Raw genomic sequence first — 14,127 nt, 5'->3', positions numbered from 1 at the left:
GTCCACCATACCCAGCTTCTTTTTCTTTTTTTAAGACCTAAGTGATGCAACAACAAGCATATCAAAGACAGATACTACATACTAGGGATTAATTGACATTACTATCAATTTCTTACAGGCAACTCACATCAGAGACTTTGGAAAGACCATTTTGAGAACAAGTGCTGCAGCTCACATGGAGTGTCTGTGGGTGCAGAGAAGACTACACAAAGCCCCCTCTGCACAGCCCAGAAAGCATGGCCCACACCTCTGCCCACTGGAGGTGTGAGGCTGCACAGCCGCAACCAAACACAAGAATGGATGACTTCAGCAGGCAGCTGCATGAAGCCTCTGAACTTTTCAACAGAATCCCAGCCAGCTGTAGGGCAAATGACAGCTGTGGAGCCCTGCAGCCACCACAGTCTTACCCTGGGAACCCGGGTTGCTGGATGGGGGCCCGATGTAGGGTGCCCAGAGTGCAAAGGGCAGATTAGTAGACTTGATCTTACAATAGAGGAAGCCTAGGGTGCCAAGATCAGCACTCAGACCTTTCCTGAGGCAAAAGTAGAGAGCAGGCATTCCTGTGTGTCACCAAATTCACTCTATGACCAGAGACCATGCCAATGCTATCTGCCTATGAGATGTCACAATTACTAACTGTTAGGGTGAATCCTACCAGGCTGAAGAGATCCTAGACACAGACACATCTGAGCGCAGACAGAGCAATGGCACCTGTACATTCCACATTCTCTTTCTAGATGGGGGAATCCTGCTCAAAAAAAATTAGGGAAAAGATGAAGGGTTTTTAATTTGTTGACTTTGGAAAAAGGTTAGTGACACCAAAGAATTTAAAACAAAAGTATTGTCATTTCAAAATAAAATTGCTTCAAAATACACAGCATCTGTGGCATTAGAAGCACAATTTGAAATCTTGGCAAATTTAGAAAACTCTGAGTTCACACCATAAATGGGCATCAATGCCAGAGCACGCTGGTAACTGTGACTATGCCGACGTGAACGGCAGATGGAGGCTGACAGGAGAACCTGGCCCGTTTTCCATTCTCTCTCCTTAGCGAAGCCTGGTGATCCCAGTGAAGCAACTCCGGCCCCCTAACTCTCACGATAGTCTCTCTGCCTGTGAGGTATCCCTGAGGACACCTGAATAAAATGTGGCTAACCTGCTACAATGAGGCCACATGAGGGCACATACCTACCTTCTAGGTCTGTTTCCTCATTTGATTTTTTTAAAAAAGGCTACAGTCACTAAGGACATTTTACATGAAATCTCTGCGTGTTGCAAGCCTCCATATTCTGCAGACCCTGCCCCAGACACTGTCATGCCCAGGAAGGAGTTGAGACTTTAGCATCAGCACCAGGCAGGTGCTTGGACACACACAATGAACGACCATAGCCCTGAAAAGTCAGTTCATGACTGTCTATAGCTGTCGCCTGAGAGCTGGAGGCTCCCTGGCTGTTGAGGAGCAGGTCAATCTCAGGAAGAGGGTCACTCTGGGACCTACCCCCCCGCCACCAGCCCTGGGCTCCTGCATGTCGCTGAAGATCTCCCAGGGCACTTTACTCTGGGGAGGGACACACATCCTCTCAAGGGTCAGGATGCTGCCCCATGGCAAGTCTACAGCAGAACAGATTTAGATTCAACACACAGAGCTCTTTCCACTGGACCACAGCATCTTCAAGGTTCTTTGAATCCTTCCTAACTGGGTCGCTGCCCAGTCTACAGGCTCCCCCTTGCTAGGTCACAAGAAGCTGTTTGCAGGCACGGGGACTTTCTGTTCCACACCGGGCTGTGCAGTGCCCTAGGGGCCAAAAAAACAGCTTGCCAAGAGGACACCAACAGGATGACCCCAATGAATTGCCCTCAGAGCAGAGCAGTAGGGCATGAAGGAGATGCCAGTTGCACCCTGTGATGCTGCATGTGTGCAAGCATATATGTGCATGGTGCATAGTGCTGCCACCTTTCACCCCTTGAGGTTGGCCTGTCCCAGACTGACAGTGAGGATCCAGGTAGGGGTTTGAGGTCCAGAACTGCCTGGAAGTTGCCTCGGCTTACCTGGAATGAACAGACCTCCCCATTCCTGGTCCTGGGCAGTGGGCTTGGCAACAAGCCATCAAAATAAGGAGGGCTTAGGCCTCCAGAAATGGAGAGACAAGAGCAGCTACTTCCTGGGGAGGATTATCAATGAGACTGCAAAGCAGGACTGAAATACTCTTTGGAGAAGGTAATGGCTGGAATCCTAGCACCACAAAGGCAGATCTGTGTCTGTCTTCCTCACCGACGTGCCCCAATAGGGGTGTGAGACTATGCAATGTTACAAGGTTTTGGCACAGAACATAAAGGATGGGAGAAAAAGACTGAGAGGAAGGTCAAGGAGAGGGAAGGATATAAGGGAAAGAAAAGGGAAACCGCAAGAAAGGAGGGAAGGGGAGGGGCAAGGATGTAGAGAAGAAGAACAAAAGGCTGGTGGAGCCCCTGACACCTCCACGCGTGTCCTTGGCACTACTGGCAACTCCAGTAATGAGCAGGTATTAATGCTATTTTGTTTTTGAATATAAGGTTCTGTAAGAGATACAATCACAGGAAACATGAGGGCTTACAGATAAAAACAGCCAGAGCATCCTAGCTTCTCCCATGCCTCAACAGCTAAAGTCTACAGAAAACTGGCCAGGCGTGGTGGCTCATGCCTGTAATACCAGCACTTTGGGAGGCTAAAGCAGGTGGATCATCTGAGGTCAGGAGTTCGAGACCAGCCTGGCCAACATGGTGAAATCCCGTCTCTACTAAAAATACAAAAATTAGCTGGGCATGGTGGTGTGTGCCTGTAGTCCCAGCTACTCAGGAGGCTGAGGCAGGAGAACCGCTTGAACCTGGGAGGCAGAGGTTTCAGTGAGCTGAGATCACACCACTGCATTCTAGCCTGGGTGACAGAGAGAGGCTCTGTCTCAAAAAAATTTAAAAAAATAAATAAAGTCTACAAAAACTTCATCAAGGCTTTGAAAAACGCACAAATGCCATTCAAACTACAACAATTTTTATCATCTCTCTGTAACAAAGACTCAGTGTCAGTGTCTGGGGAAGATGTGAGAAACCACTTGACCTTAGACCCTCCATCCTGTGGCACAAAAAGACACTTCTAAGGGGCACGTGGCAAGACTGCCTTCTTACCTGCCTAGGACAAAAGGCATCTGGGTTCATGTTCTCCAGTCAAAACAGACTCTTTCTCCCAAAGGTCAACTCATGAATAGATCTCAGCCCTTTTGTGGACCCAGTGCTGAATATGGGCACAGAGTGGGCAGACCCTCACATACCCCACCCCCAAACACTACCATGAGAAGCCCTACCCATAGGGCAAAGGTTCAAAGGCTGGCCTTTCATCTAGTGGCCACAGGCAAATGCAGCATAACTGGAATGAGCCATAACCAGGCAGGTCTGGCTGTCTAAGCACCTGAGCTGAGCTCAGCTGAGCACGTGCTGCAATACTACCTGAGGCTTCAAACTCTGCATGGACATGGGCCAAGCAAAGATGTCCTTTAAGCTTGCCATGCCCCGGGTGGAAAAAGGGGCCAAACCTAGAGGAACATTCTCTTCCATAGAGACAACGGCCAGGGTGGACAGGGCTGCGAGGACAGACAGGTGTGAAATCAGATCAGAGATCAAACCCCATCCCTGCTGCTTAAGCTACTGAGTCACAACCTCAGAAATTCAATCTCTCTATTGTGGGGGAAAAAAAACAAAAACAAAAAACAAAAAACAAACAAACTGTATTTTCAGGGGTACTGTACAGCCAGTCAACCCCACCTTAACTGTGTGTACTAAGTGCTCAGGACATGCCCCTGGTGTGGCAGGGCCAGGTGAAGAGAACATGCTGACACTCCTCTCCGCAGGCTCCTTCACCTCATAAGGGCAGGATGCACTTGTCTGTGAAAACAGGCAAGAACGGACGACACACAGCAACAGGGCTTGCAGAACCACCTACGATGTATTAATACGTGTACCTTAGTCTTAGTCTTGCCTGTACCGGAAGGCAAGACTAAGACAATCCAGATACACCACAAGGTAAGTTTCCTCCAAGAGACAAAATGAGAAGAAAATATCAATGAGCGATCTTCACGGGGAGGAGGTGGTCCGTGTTTACAGAACAAAAATAAGGAGACTGTGCCCAGCAGATGACCCCTCCCCACTGACTCAAGGCTGCACTGGGTCCGCATGCCCTGCTGTACTGCGGCCCAAACCCACATGCTGGGTATATGGGACACGGGAGGTTAAAAATAATCTGAGAAAAGCAACCCTTCTTTCCCTAAATAGCTACTCTTGGGGTTATTAAAATAGGAAGAAAGAATGTATACATCTAATTAATCATTCTCTTTGGCCATGAGCAAACTCTACACTGGGCACTATGCTGGTCAGACAGGAAGCTTTCTCTTCCTCCTCCCTAACCCACTGCTGACATCACAGAGTCTTCACATGCTGGCCTCCAACATCCAGAAACTGGCTCTGCAGGCTGGCTCCCTCCCCTCCTCTACCAAAGGTCCCACCAAGCGACTCTTCATGGGAAGATATGTGCAGATGAGGCACAAACAAAAGCCATCAACACACTTGATGTTACCAGGCTCTGGTGCAGGCAGGGCACATCTCATGACACCCTTAGAGGTCCTGTTATCTGGGCTCTCAGCCCGGATATTAGAACACAGCTGAAAGACCGGAGTGCACCTGTGAGGCAGTGACTGGGGACAAGAGCAGGTAAGACAGGTTCCTTGCTAGGCTAGGACATGGCACGAAGCTGGTCCACACAACCTTCTTCCCCACCGTCATCACCAACCCCTCTGCCACTATCGGCCTTGTCACCAGCACAAGGGCCTAAAGGGTGGGCTCTCCAGGACTGCCGTGCTTGTACCAGCTCATGGCTCTGTGGCTTTCCCTGCAGCTTCTGGTGGTAGTCAAAGGTAAGCCTGTCCAGCACCGCCTGTTCCTCCTCATCCACGGTGGCCATGGAGCGCTCCTTGTTGATCTTGTCAATGTCGATGGGCTCTTCTCCCTCCAGGATGGCGTTCCACCAATACTCGCCCACCTTGCTCAGGTTCACCTGGGAACAAGCAGGACAGAGACCTGAGTCAGAGACCTGAGACAGGTGTCCAGGGCTGGGGACAGAGCAGAGCCCACTGAGGGATGGGTGTCCAGGATAAGCTCAGGACCAACTACACAAAGGGAGGTGACAGACAAGAGGGGGTGCCAGAACCCAAGGCAGGACCCTCTGCACCTGGGAATGCATTTGCTGCCTGTGCTAACAACATATCCCAGGGAAGAGCTAGGAGGCACATACCTGAGGGGACTGACATTCTGGAAGATGCCTTTGTCCTTCTTCAGCAGGTCCTGGATACTCAGGACAGTGCCTGTTCCATGTGCTCACCTTGCCTACTCTCATCAAGAAAGGCTGTTTTCCAAGACCCCTAACACCCCCCACACCAGGACCTGTCCTGGGCCAGCCCAGCCTGCCCCCACGCTTGCCATGGAAGGCTCTGCTTAGCTCTTACCAACCAACTACCTCTCCAGTGACCTCTCTTGCTTCCAAGAGCAACACCCAGCATTCTGCTATCTTGGGGGTAAGCTGGGACCTGTGAGACTTAGGGCTCAGCCTAATGTATGACAGAATCTCCTGGGGAGTCCTCACCCCATGACAGAGCACCATGCCCTGTCCCTACTTCTTCCTCACTGGGGCCAAGCTTGCTGTATGAGGGGGTCCTCCAGCCCCATTCCCTAAAGTTCTCTGATGGCTTGGGAAGGAGAAATGACCATCAAGAACCAACCCCAAAAGTGGTCCTGGCCTCCTTGGGCACCTCTGTGGGGATGGCACAGACACCCCTTGGTCAAAGGAAGCAGCACCCAGCACTTACGATCCAGCCCTCAGTGTTGGGGTCTGTGAGACTCATGTCATTACCGTAAAAACTTAAAGACAACTAGAACTGCAGTATGAGAGCAAACGTGAGGGGTGCTGTATGTACCTAGGTGACTCTGGCTGCTTGGCCTGTCCCAGGGACACAGAGGGCCCTGGCCACACCATGCCCCGTTATCAGTGGTCATGGGGACACAGAAAACAAGAAAACTGGCTGCATCTGCTGTGGTCAGTGGCTGGGCTCAAAATTCTTACCAGAGTGGCCAAGAAGCAACAGAGTGGGTTTGTCTACTTTGCCCTAGATGAGCACTGCACTTTTTCATCAGAAATACTTGATCTGTGTTTAGATTTCATAATGTTTACAATTGAAAGAGTACACTCACATGCCCAAGTGTGATGGGACTCTCTGATGGGATTAAACCACTAAGGTGCTCACAGAAAGGGAGAAAAGGTAGCAAAGGGCCCTCAAGTGAGAGCAGCTCTCATCCATGGAGGTGCAGCCACCAGGACACTTACTGACCGGGTGGGCAAAACCTACCAAGCCACACTCAGGGTAACTGTGACACTCAAGAGGTCACAGTGAGTCCACAGGACACCATGTCCCCCCAAGAGGGAGCACTGGAGACTCACCAGCATACACGGGCTTGAGAGAGCAGTGTCCTAACACTGCACCTTCCACCTTCCCACCTCCAAGCCCCTGCTGCCAAAACCTACCCACACCACAGAAGGTACTCAGCACCAGACTCTGCAGAGCCCAGGGATCAAGTCCGAGAATGTGCTCTACTAATGAAGAGGGTGGGCACTGCTGTGGTGCGGGAGAGCACACAATGGAGATTTTCCGGAACTGAGAAGAGCAAGACAAAAACCTGCAATCATGACCTGAAGACAGCATCCCAGAAATCTTGTCTGACATTCCCAGAGCAGATACGGGGAGTGGTGAACAGGAGGAGTGGGTGGCTCCCCTACACGCCAGCTCTACCCAGTAAATGACGCTGCTCTGCCAGTGTCAATTTAAATTTGGGATGAATCTTCCATTTCCAGACACTCTGCTAAGCTGGTTTGTCGCTGACTTTACAGTTTGTGTGACGGGGACCTGACTCACCCTCAGAGACCCCAACACTATGAACTCTACCTCGTCTTTACCAAGCTGATGCAATGAAAACCTTCCAAGAGGGAAATGCATTGTTTTCTCTATTCCAAGGAAGACTTCAGAGGAACTTGTAGAACTGTAAGTCTCTGGAAAGAAGAGATCCTTTACGAATTTTTTAACTTCACCAGTAGTTATTACTGTGATCGATGTAACTTATTTTATTAGCGTTCAAAAGTCCCGTAAAATACATACCATTACCATTTACCATACATATCATTTTTTGTATTTAAAAATGAGGACAAACCCTTGGAAGTAAGGGCCTTTTCCAGATTGCCCAGCATGAAGAGGCAAAGCAGAGCTACACTGGGGCTGACAGCCCACCACCAGCACTATGTGGGCAGGGGGTCGGCCTACACACCATCCAGGGTACGGTGCTGGTGCTCTCAGGCCTTTCAGCACTCCACAGACCCCAACACAGGGTTTCACCGGCCAGGTCCAAACACACACCCGGAGTGGAGGGCTCCTGGGCACAGTGGGAGATGGACCTGAAGACAATGAGCCACCTGCCCAACAGGAAGGAGGGGAACATCCTCAAATCTTCTGTGTCCACAAGTGTACTTTGGACACAGAAGTACACTTGAACCCAACAAAAATTAAGATGAGCACTGCACTTTTTCATCAGAAATACTTGATCTGTGTTTAGATTTCATAATATTTACAATTGAAAGGGTATATCCCAAGTTGTTCCAAAAATATTCAAGGTTTTCCAGTAACTAAATCAAGTAGGTTTTAAATTTAAGTTAATTAAAATAAACTAATTCAGTTCTTCAGTCACGTGAGCCACCTGTCAAGTGTTTACTCAGCTGCCACATGTGGCTAGCAGCTACTATGCTGGGCAGTGCAGCTCTCCAAGGGGGCCATCCTCACTCACAGACGTCACGCATGTGCATCAGTGAGGTATTTTAGGAGGAGATGTGAGCCTACTTTATATTGAACAATTTTTAATGGAGGCAAAATCCACTTAACACAAAACTTACCATTCAAAAGTGAACTCAATGGCATGTAGTATATCCACAATGGTGCACAACCATCACCTTTATCTAGTTTCAAAACACTTTCATTACCTCACAAAGAAGCCCTGTGCCAATTATCAGTCACTCCCCATTTGCTCTACCCCTTCCTCTAAATTGTTCCCTCAACCCCACCAAGCCACTGGCAACTACTAATGATTCTGCCTCTACAGATTTGCCTGTTTTGGACATTTCACGCAAATGGAATAATACAGTTATCTGTTTGTTTTTGTCTGGCTTATTTCACTTGGCATAATGTCCTCCTCAATGTTCATCTATGTTGCAGCATGAATCAGAACTTCATTCCTTTTTAAGGCTGAATAATATTCCACTGTATGGATAAACCACATTTTGTTTATCTATTCATCAACTGATGGACATTTCAGGTGCCCCCACTTTTTGGCTGTTGTGAATAATGCTGCTATGAACACTGATGTACATATATCTGTTTGAGTCCCTGTTTTCAATTCTTCTGCATATTTACCCAGAAGTGCTGGGTCATATGGTAATTCTACAGTTAACTTTTTGAGGAACTACCATACTATTTTCCAAAGCAGCTGCACCACTTCACATTTCCACCAGTGGCATACAACGGCTCCAGTTTCTCCATACCCTCACCAACACTTGTTATCTTCTGTTTTTTTTTTTTTTTTTTTTTTTTTTTGTGTGTGTGTGTGTGTGTGTGTGTGTGTGTTTAATTACAGCCATCCCACAGGTGTGGCTAGCACCACTGGTCCCTTGTCCTGACCGTATACACACAGGCCTGCCTCCTCTGCCTTCCAGACCTGCTCCAGTCAAGTTTCCACCTGTCATCACTGTAAGCAAGTGGGCTGACCTCCATGCTGGGGCAGCAAACAGGACCTGAGGTGTTTTCTATAAAGGTTCTCGTAAACGCTCTGGAGGACCAAGGTCTCAGTTGCAAAATTTTAGTTAAGTATTTACTTAGTACCCTTAGAATATCTTCTATTTTCTAAGGATGAGCATATTAGTAAAAACAATATGAACAATATTATTAACATGATAATTATTCTAAACAAGGGCATTCTAACATCGTTCTTGACTTGCCTGGAGTCCCTCTCCACACTGTTCCTTTACAGAATCTCTCACTCTGAGCTGCAGATCCCCATTCCTTTCTCCTTCCCAAACTCCAGACCTTTTTTTTTTAATGGCCCACGCCTCTTAAGTCATTGAGCTGACAAGCTTCTTTATGCTCTGAACATTCTCATGTTCTATAAACTGGTTTAATGTGTAAATGTTTCTGCTGTCACTGTCCACATTTAACTACTTTCGTTAGAGTAATGCTTCTGGGAGGCCTCAGATATGACTTCTGGTAGTTAACCTTCAAAACCACTGAATGGTACAGAGCATACAAGTCTTGCAGGGCTGTCTTCTGACACCCAGTGCAAGATGCAGTTCTAGGAGGACATGGGTACAATGTTCCTAGGATGGAGTTCAAAGGCCTCTATCTAAAAATAACCTCTGATAAAGTAGTCTGACGGTTTTACACTTTTGTTTTTTTCTGTGAATATTTTATTTTTTTAAAGTCAAGTTTGTGGAGGTATAGTATGCACATAGTAAAAATCACTCTTTTGAGGTCACATCTCCATGAGCTGCTGCTACAATCAACCCACATCCCAGCAGCCCTGTTCCCCTTCTCAGCAGTCCTCTCAGCCCGATGCTCGTTCTGCCATCCAGCATGTCCGTGTCCAGAATGTCACATGTGTGGAATCACACAGTGTGCATCCCTATATCTGCTGCCTCCTTTGAGTGTGGGGACTCTGACGCTCAGCCACACTGTGCTTCACGGCACAGGCAGACCACACACTTGTTTGTGGACATGTGGGCATTTCCAGTGTTTTGCAATCAGGTAGAGAGCTCCTGTAGAGATCTGCCTGCTTTCTATTCTCCTTGGTAAGCAGCCAGGAATGCGTGTGTTGGGTCACGTGATGTCAGCTACTGTCCAGACTGACCACTCCACTGCACCCCTACCAGTAGCACAGAAGAGCACCAGGTGCCCCGTCTCATTTAGCGCTTGGTGCTGTCTGCCTTCTTAGCAGCTCTTCTAAGAGGTGTCTAGGGGTATCTCATCATGGTTTTGCTTTGCATTCCCCTAATGACTCATGACGTTGAGCTTCTCATGTGCTTATTAGCCTTCTCATTTTTTTTAACATTTTATTTGGAAAGAATTTAAAGCTTAAAGTTACTAGAATAAGACAAGTACAAAAACACCCATACAAGTGTTTAGTAGCTGTGTGTCTGCACACAGCTCTCTCACTCTGTATGTATGCTATATGTATAATATATAATAACATAATATTTTCTCTGAACCATTTTAAGAATAGGTTGCATTCATCTTGGCCCTTTGTCCTGAGTTATTTCCTAAGGATAAGGAAATAACTTATGATGATTTACGGAACAGGGACCAGTCCAGAGTCCCTCCTGCATCTTGAGAGTCCTGTCCTCTTTAATCTGGGACATTTCCACAGCCTTTTTCCTCCCCTGACATCTCCTGATTAACTCATGTGTGCACACCCAGCTGGACACACACATGTTCCACCTGCAGGCACACAACATCCACAGCCCTCAGTGGGTGGGTCGTTCACTCAAGTTACCTGGCCAAAGGGAGGTCTGACTTCCCTGTAGTTATTGACTTGCAAACTCTCCTCTCCAGAACCCCTGCATCCCTGCTCCACCCTGCCCCGCGTAGTATCTGCTGGTCCCATCTCTCCCACGAAGGCTGGGAAATGATGACTTTCTTGCCCTAGTCCCTCCACACTGACTGGTGGCTTATGCTTCTTACTGAAGCAAGCACCTTCTCTTCTGCAATGAAGTTACCTATCTATTGCTATCAGTACTGACCCCTGGATTCCTGGCCTCTCTGGTCTCTCAATGGCTTATAACTCATTACCATGCTTAATTATGTTGGTGTGAAACGATCCCAGACAAGCTTGGTGGAAGTTGCTTGACTTTGATGGTGCTCCATCATTTCCCTGGCACGTTCTCATTTTCCAGCATAACAAAACGCTCCAGGTTCCTCTTTTATCTACCCAGTCCCAGACCTCTAATCAGTCCATTTCTCTGAGGGACCCCTGACTGCAGGCTGAACAGTGTTCCCAAAATGTCCTCACAGAAACTTCCACCTCAACATGAATAAACTTACCTCAGCATCCCCCAATCTGCGCTGATGACTCACCAGCATTTATATCCCTTTCCTTCCTTAGTAACGGAACCTCATTTCTATTCAGGGAAGCAATGTGCCCAGCGAGGACGACTTTACTCCTCACAGCTGCCCGCGTGATCGAGACTGGGCCAATGAGACTTATGGGAATGCTGTGGGACGTTCCTTCCGGGAAGGCACCTCGGAACGAGAGCAGATAACGGGGTGAGACGACAGCGTGGCAGAGGTCCAGGGCACCTGCTCAGCACCTGCTGCTGGGGGAATGTGGGCCACACTGGAGCAGATTCGGCTTCTCAGGACACTCCACAAGTCAGCACTGTTATGGGCAATCTCCTGATTTTCAATGCTGTCAAATATTTTTTTAAGTTTGAAAATTAGAAACAAAATTAAAACACTGTATAGGCCAGATAGGATCCAGCTGTGGTCTGAGTGTGGCTGGAAGGCCCACGTATTCCAGGGATGGGGCCGACAAAGCAATGCCGAGCTGCGTTCCCTTCCTCTCCTCCAACCCCATGAAACAAGGGTGCCCAGCACTCTGTCCATGGTGCCACTAACAGGCACCATTAGCCGGCTCTGCTCAGTACATTCCTTCCACTCACACTGGAACAGGTTTCCTTGGGCTAAATTTCGTAAGCTTCAGCTTCTGCTAAATCCGTAAGCTTCAGCTCTTCCCTACTGGAACTGATGACGGATTCTGATTTCCCCTGAAAAACACTGAGGGCTCTCCCTAGAGACATCACTTGCACTGAAGGCTTAAGGGCTCATATTACATTCACATACTAATTTCCAGGCTCTGGGCTCTTGCCAAAATGCTAAGGTAATTTAATCTGTAGTTCCCACTCTGAATTTATGAAGAAGTATGTTAAGTAATCCATGGGATGGCCTCAATGAGCCAGGAAAGGTTGTAGGGACTCAGGAAAGTGGCTCGCCAATGAGGACAAGTAGACAATAAACCACCCATCTTCGTTTCATCCTTACAATTGTTCTAAGAAGTGACACTGGAATATCTGGGTAAACTAGCAAAGATAAGTGAAGATGAAAAGCCCACTGTTGGTGGGGATGTGGGGATACAGGGCTAATGTCATCGGCGACACTCCAGAAACAACTCATCCACCAGGGAGAACCACAGCAACAGCTCAGAGGCTGCAATTACACTAGAATTCCACTTTTGAGAAATAATCTAAATTGGGGGGAGGCGGTGGATACAGCTTGCACAAAAACACTCACAGGGTTCAAAAATCATAAACAAATATATTATGATGAGTTTTAAAGCCTGAGCTTCAAGGTCTAACTCCTCAATACTCCAGAGCAATTTCACTGATTTTAAATGACTTGTGTGTGCACCACGTCAATACACGAAGAAGTGTATATGGAACAGCATTCACCTCACATACAGCTACAACGACCATCTCAAGCACAGCCATGTCCAAGAGCCCACGCAGCAGAGCAGCCACCCACGGCAGCATGGAGGACAGCCTGTCAGCTCCCCCGACTGCAGGAAGAAAGGAGGACGGTGCGCATGCCAACTGCCTAGCTTTGGGGACTGAACGAGCTATCGGAAAAAAGAGCTGGTGCCGTTGCCACGGCTGATTTTACATCTTTGTAACCAAGAAAGGAGCTTGCCTGAGTCAAGAAGTCTCATTTAACATTCTGAAGTGTGGGAGGGAGGGAGGGAGGCAAGAACTGTCATACGGTTTTAGCAGCCACCCCTGCCTGCCCTGGCTGGCTGATGTGGGATCCACGGCACAGGGAGGAGCAGGTTATGTGGAAGGCAGCTGGGAAGCGAAGGCCATGTCTGCACTGGGCTGCCGGGAGGTCAGAAGGTCAGAATCTCTAACCAAGGAGCTGGGGGTGGTGGCAGCAGCGCAGCTCTGGACGCCATCCCTTTGCATCCTTCTCATCTCATGTGGCCTCACAGCAGTGCTGTGATGGGAGACCTGCACTGGTGTCTGGGGCTGCCCTAATGGGGAACAACAGACCAGGCGACTTAAGGCAATACAAATTTATTATCTCCCAGCCCCATGGGCCAGAACTCTGAAATCCAGCTGTCAGTAGGGCCATGCTCCTGCAGAGACTCTAGGGGAGGATCCTTCCTGCCATTTCCAGCTTCTGGTGGCTCCAGGTGTTCCTGGGCTTGGTGGTTATATCATTCGTCTCTGCCCTATCTTCTCATGGCCTTCTCTGTGTCTATCTCTGTCTTCTCCTGTTTCTTATGAAGACAGGTGTCACTGGATAATCCAGGATGATTCCATCTTGAGAGATCCTTAATCATATCTACAAAGACCCTTTTCCCAAATAAGGCCACATTCACAGGACATCTCCAACCCTTTAGAGTAAAGCCCTCAACTCACTTTCTTTAGCCATCCCCAGTGCCTGCACAGGGTTGGGTACTTAATGATAAGAAACCAACAAACATTGGAGATCAACGAGACTACAGTGCTCAACCTTGTTTGAAGGGTGAGAAATGGAAGTACAGCAAGGCTAAAGAGATGACCCAAAACCAGGCAGCTGCTTGACAGGGAGCTGCAACCCAAAGCCAGCCCCTCTGATTCATTTGCAGTCCCTCTCTGCATCCACACGCTCAAAGCAGTGTGCCAAGCTCCACACAGCAGACACGACGAAGCAAGCGGGAGGCAAACAGGATCTTCGTGAATCAAAGCAATCGGCTCATTAATTCACAATATTATCTCAGATATGTAATCAGAGGAAACAATGTGGGCCTAAAAGGTCACACATAAATAAATGATTAAATCAAGAAGACAACAAACACCTTAGCTCCTGTAAACAGCAAAGTTTCTGTGATACACTCTGTGTTTACTGCACTAGAGGCTACGTGGTCCAGAAAGAGGTGGAGGCAGATAGAGCCCTGCATGGGAGCACTATGGGAAGAGTTTAAATGCT

The 14,127-nt window shown here is 48.2% G+C and overlaps 1 protein-coding gene across 1 annotated transcript in view; it reads right to left on the bottom strand.

Annotated features, from left to right (window-relative positions):
- The window catches only part of NUDCD3 (NudC domain containing 3), a 106,750-nt gene that overhangs the window by 3,722 nt on the left and 88,901 nt on the right, over positions 1 to 14,127 (bottom strand). Inside the window, exon 5 of the mRNA XM_003268861.4 lies at positions 4,893 to 5,081. Coding sequence (XP_003268909.1) covers positions 4,893 to 5,081 — 189 coding nt within the window. The remainder of the gene's footprint in view (positions 1 to 4,892; positions 5,082 to 14,127) is intronic.

This window comes from Nomascus leucogenys, chromosome 17 (assembly GCF_006542625.1).
Source record: "Nomascus leucogenys isolate Asia chromosome 17, Asia_NLE_v1, whole genome shotgun sequence".
NCBI classification, from domain to species: Eukaryota; Metazoa; Chordata; class Mammalia; order Primates; family Hylobatidae; genus Nomascus; species Nomascus leucogenys.
The sequence above is the reverse complement of the archived record's forward strand: the minus strand, read 5'-3'. Positions and strand labels throughout refer to the sequence as shown.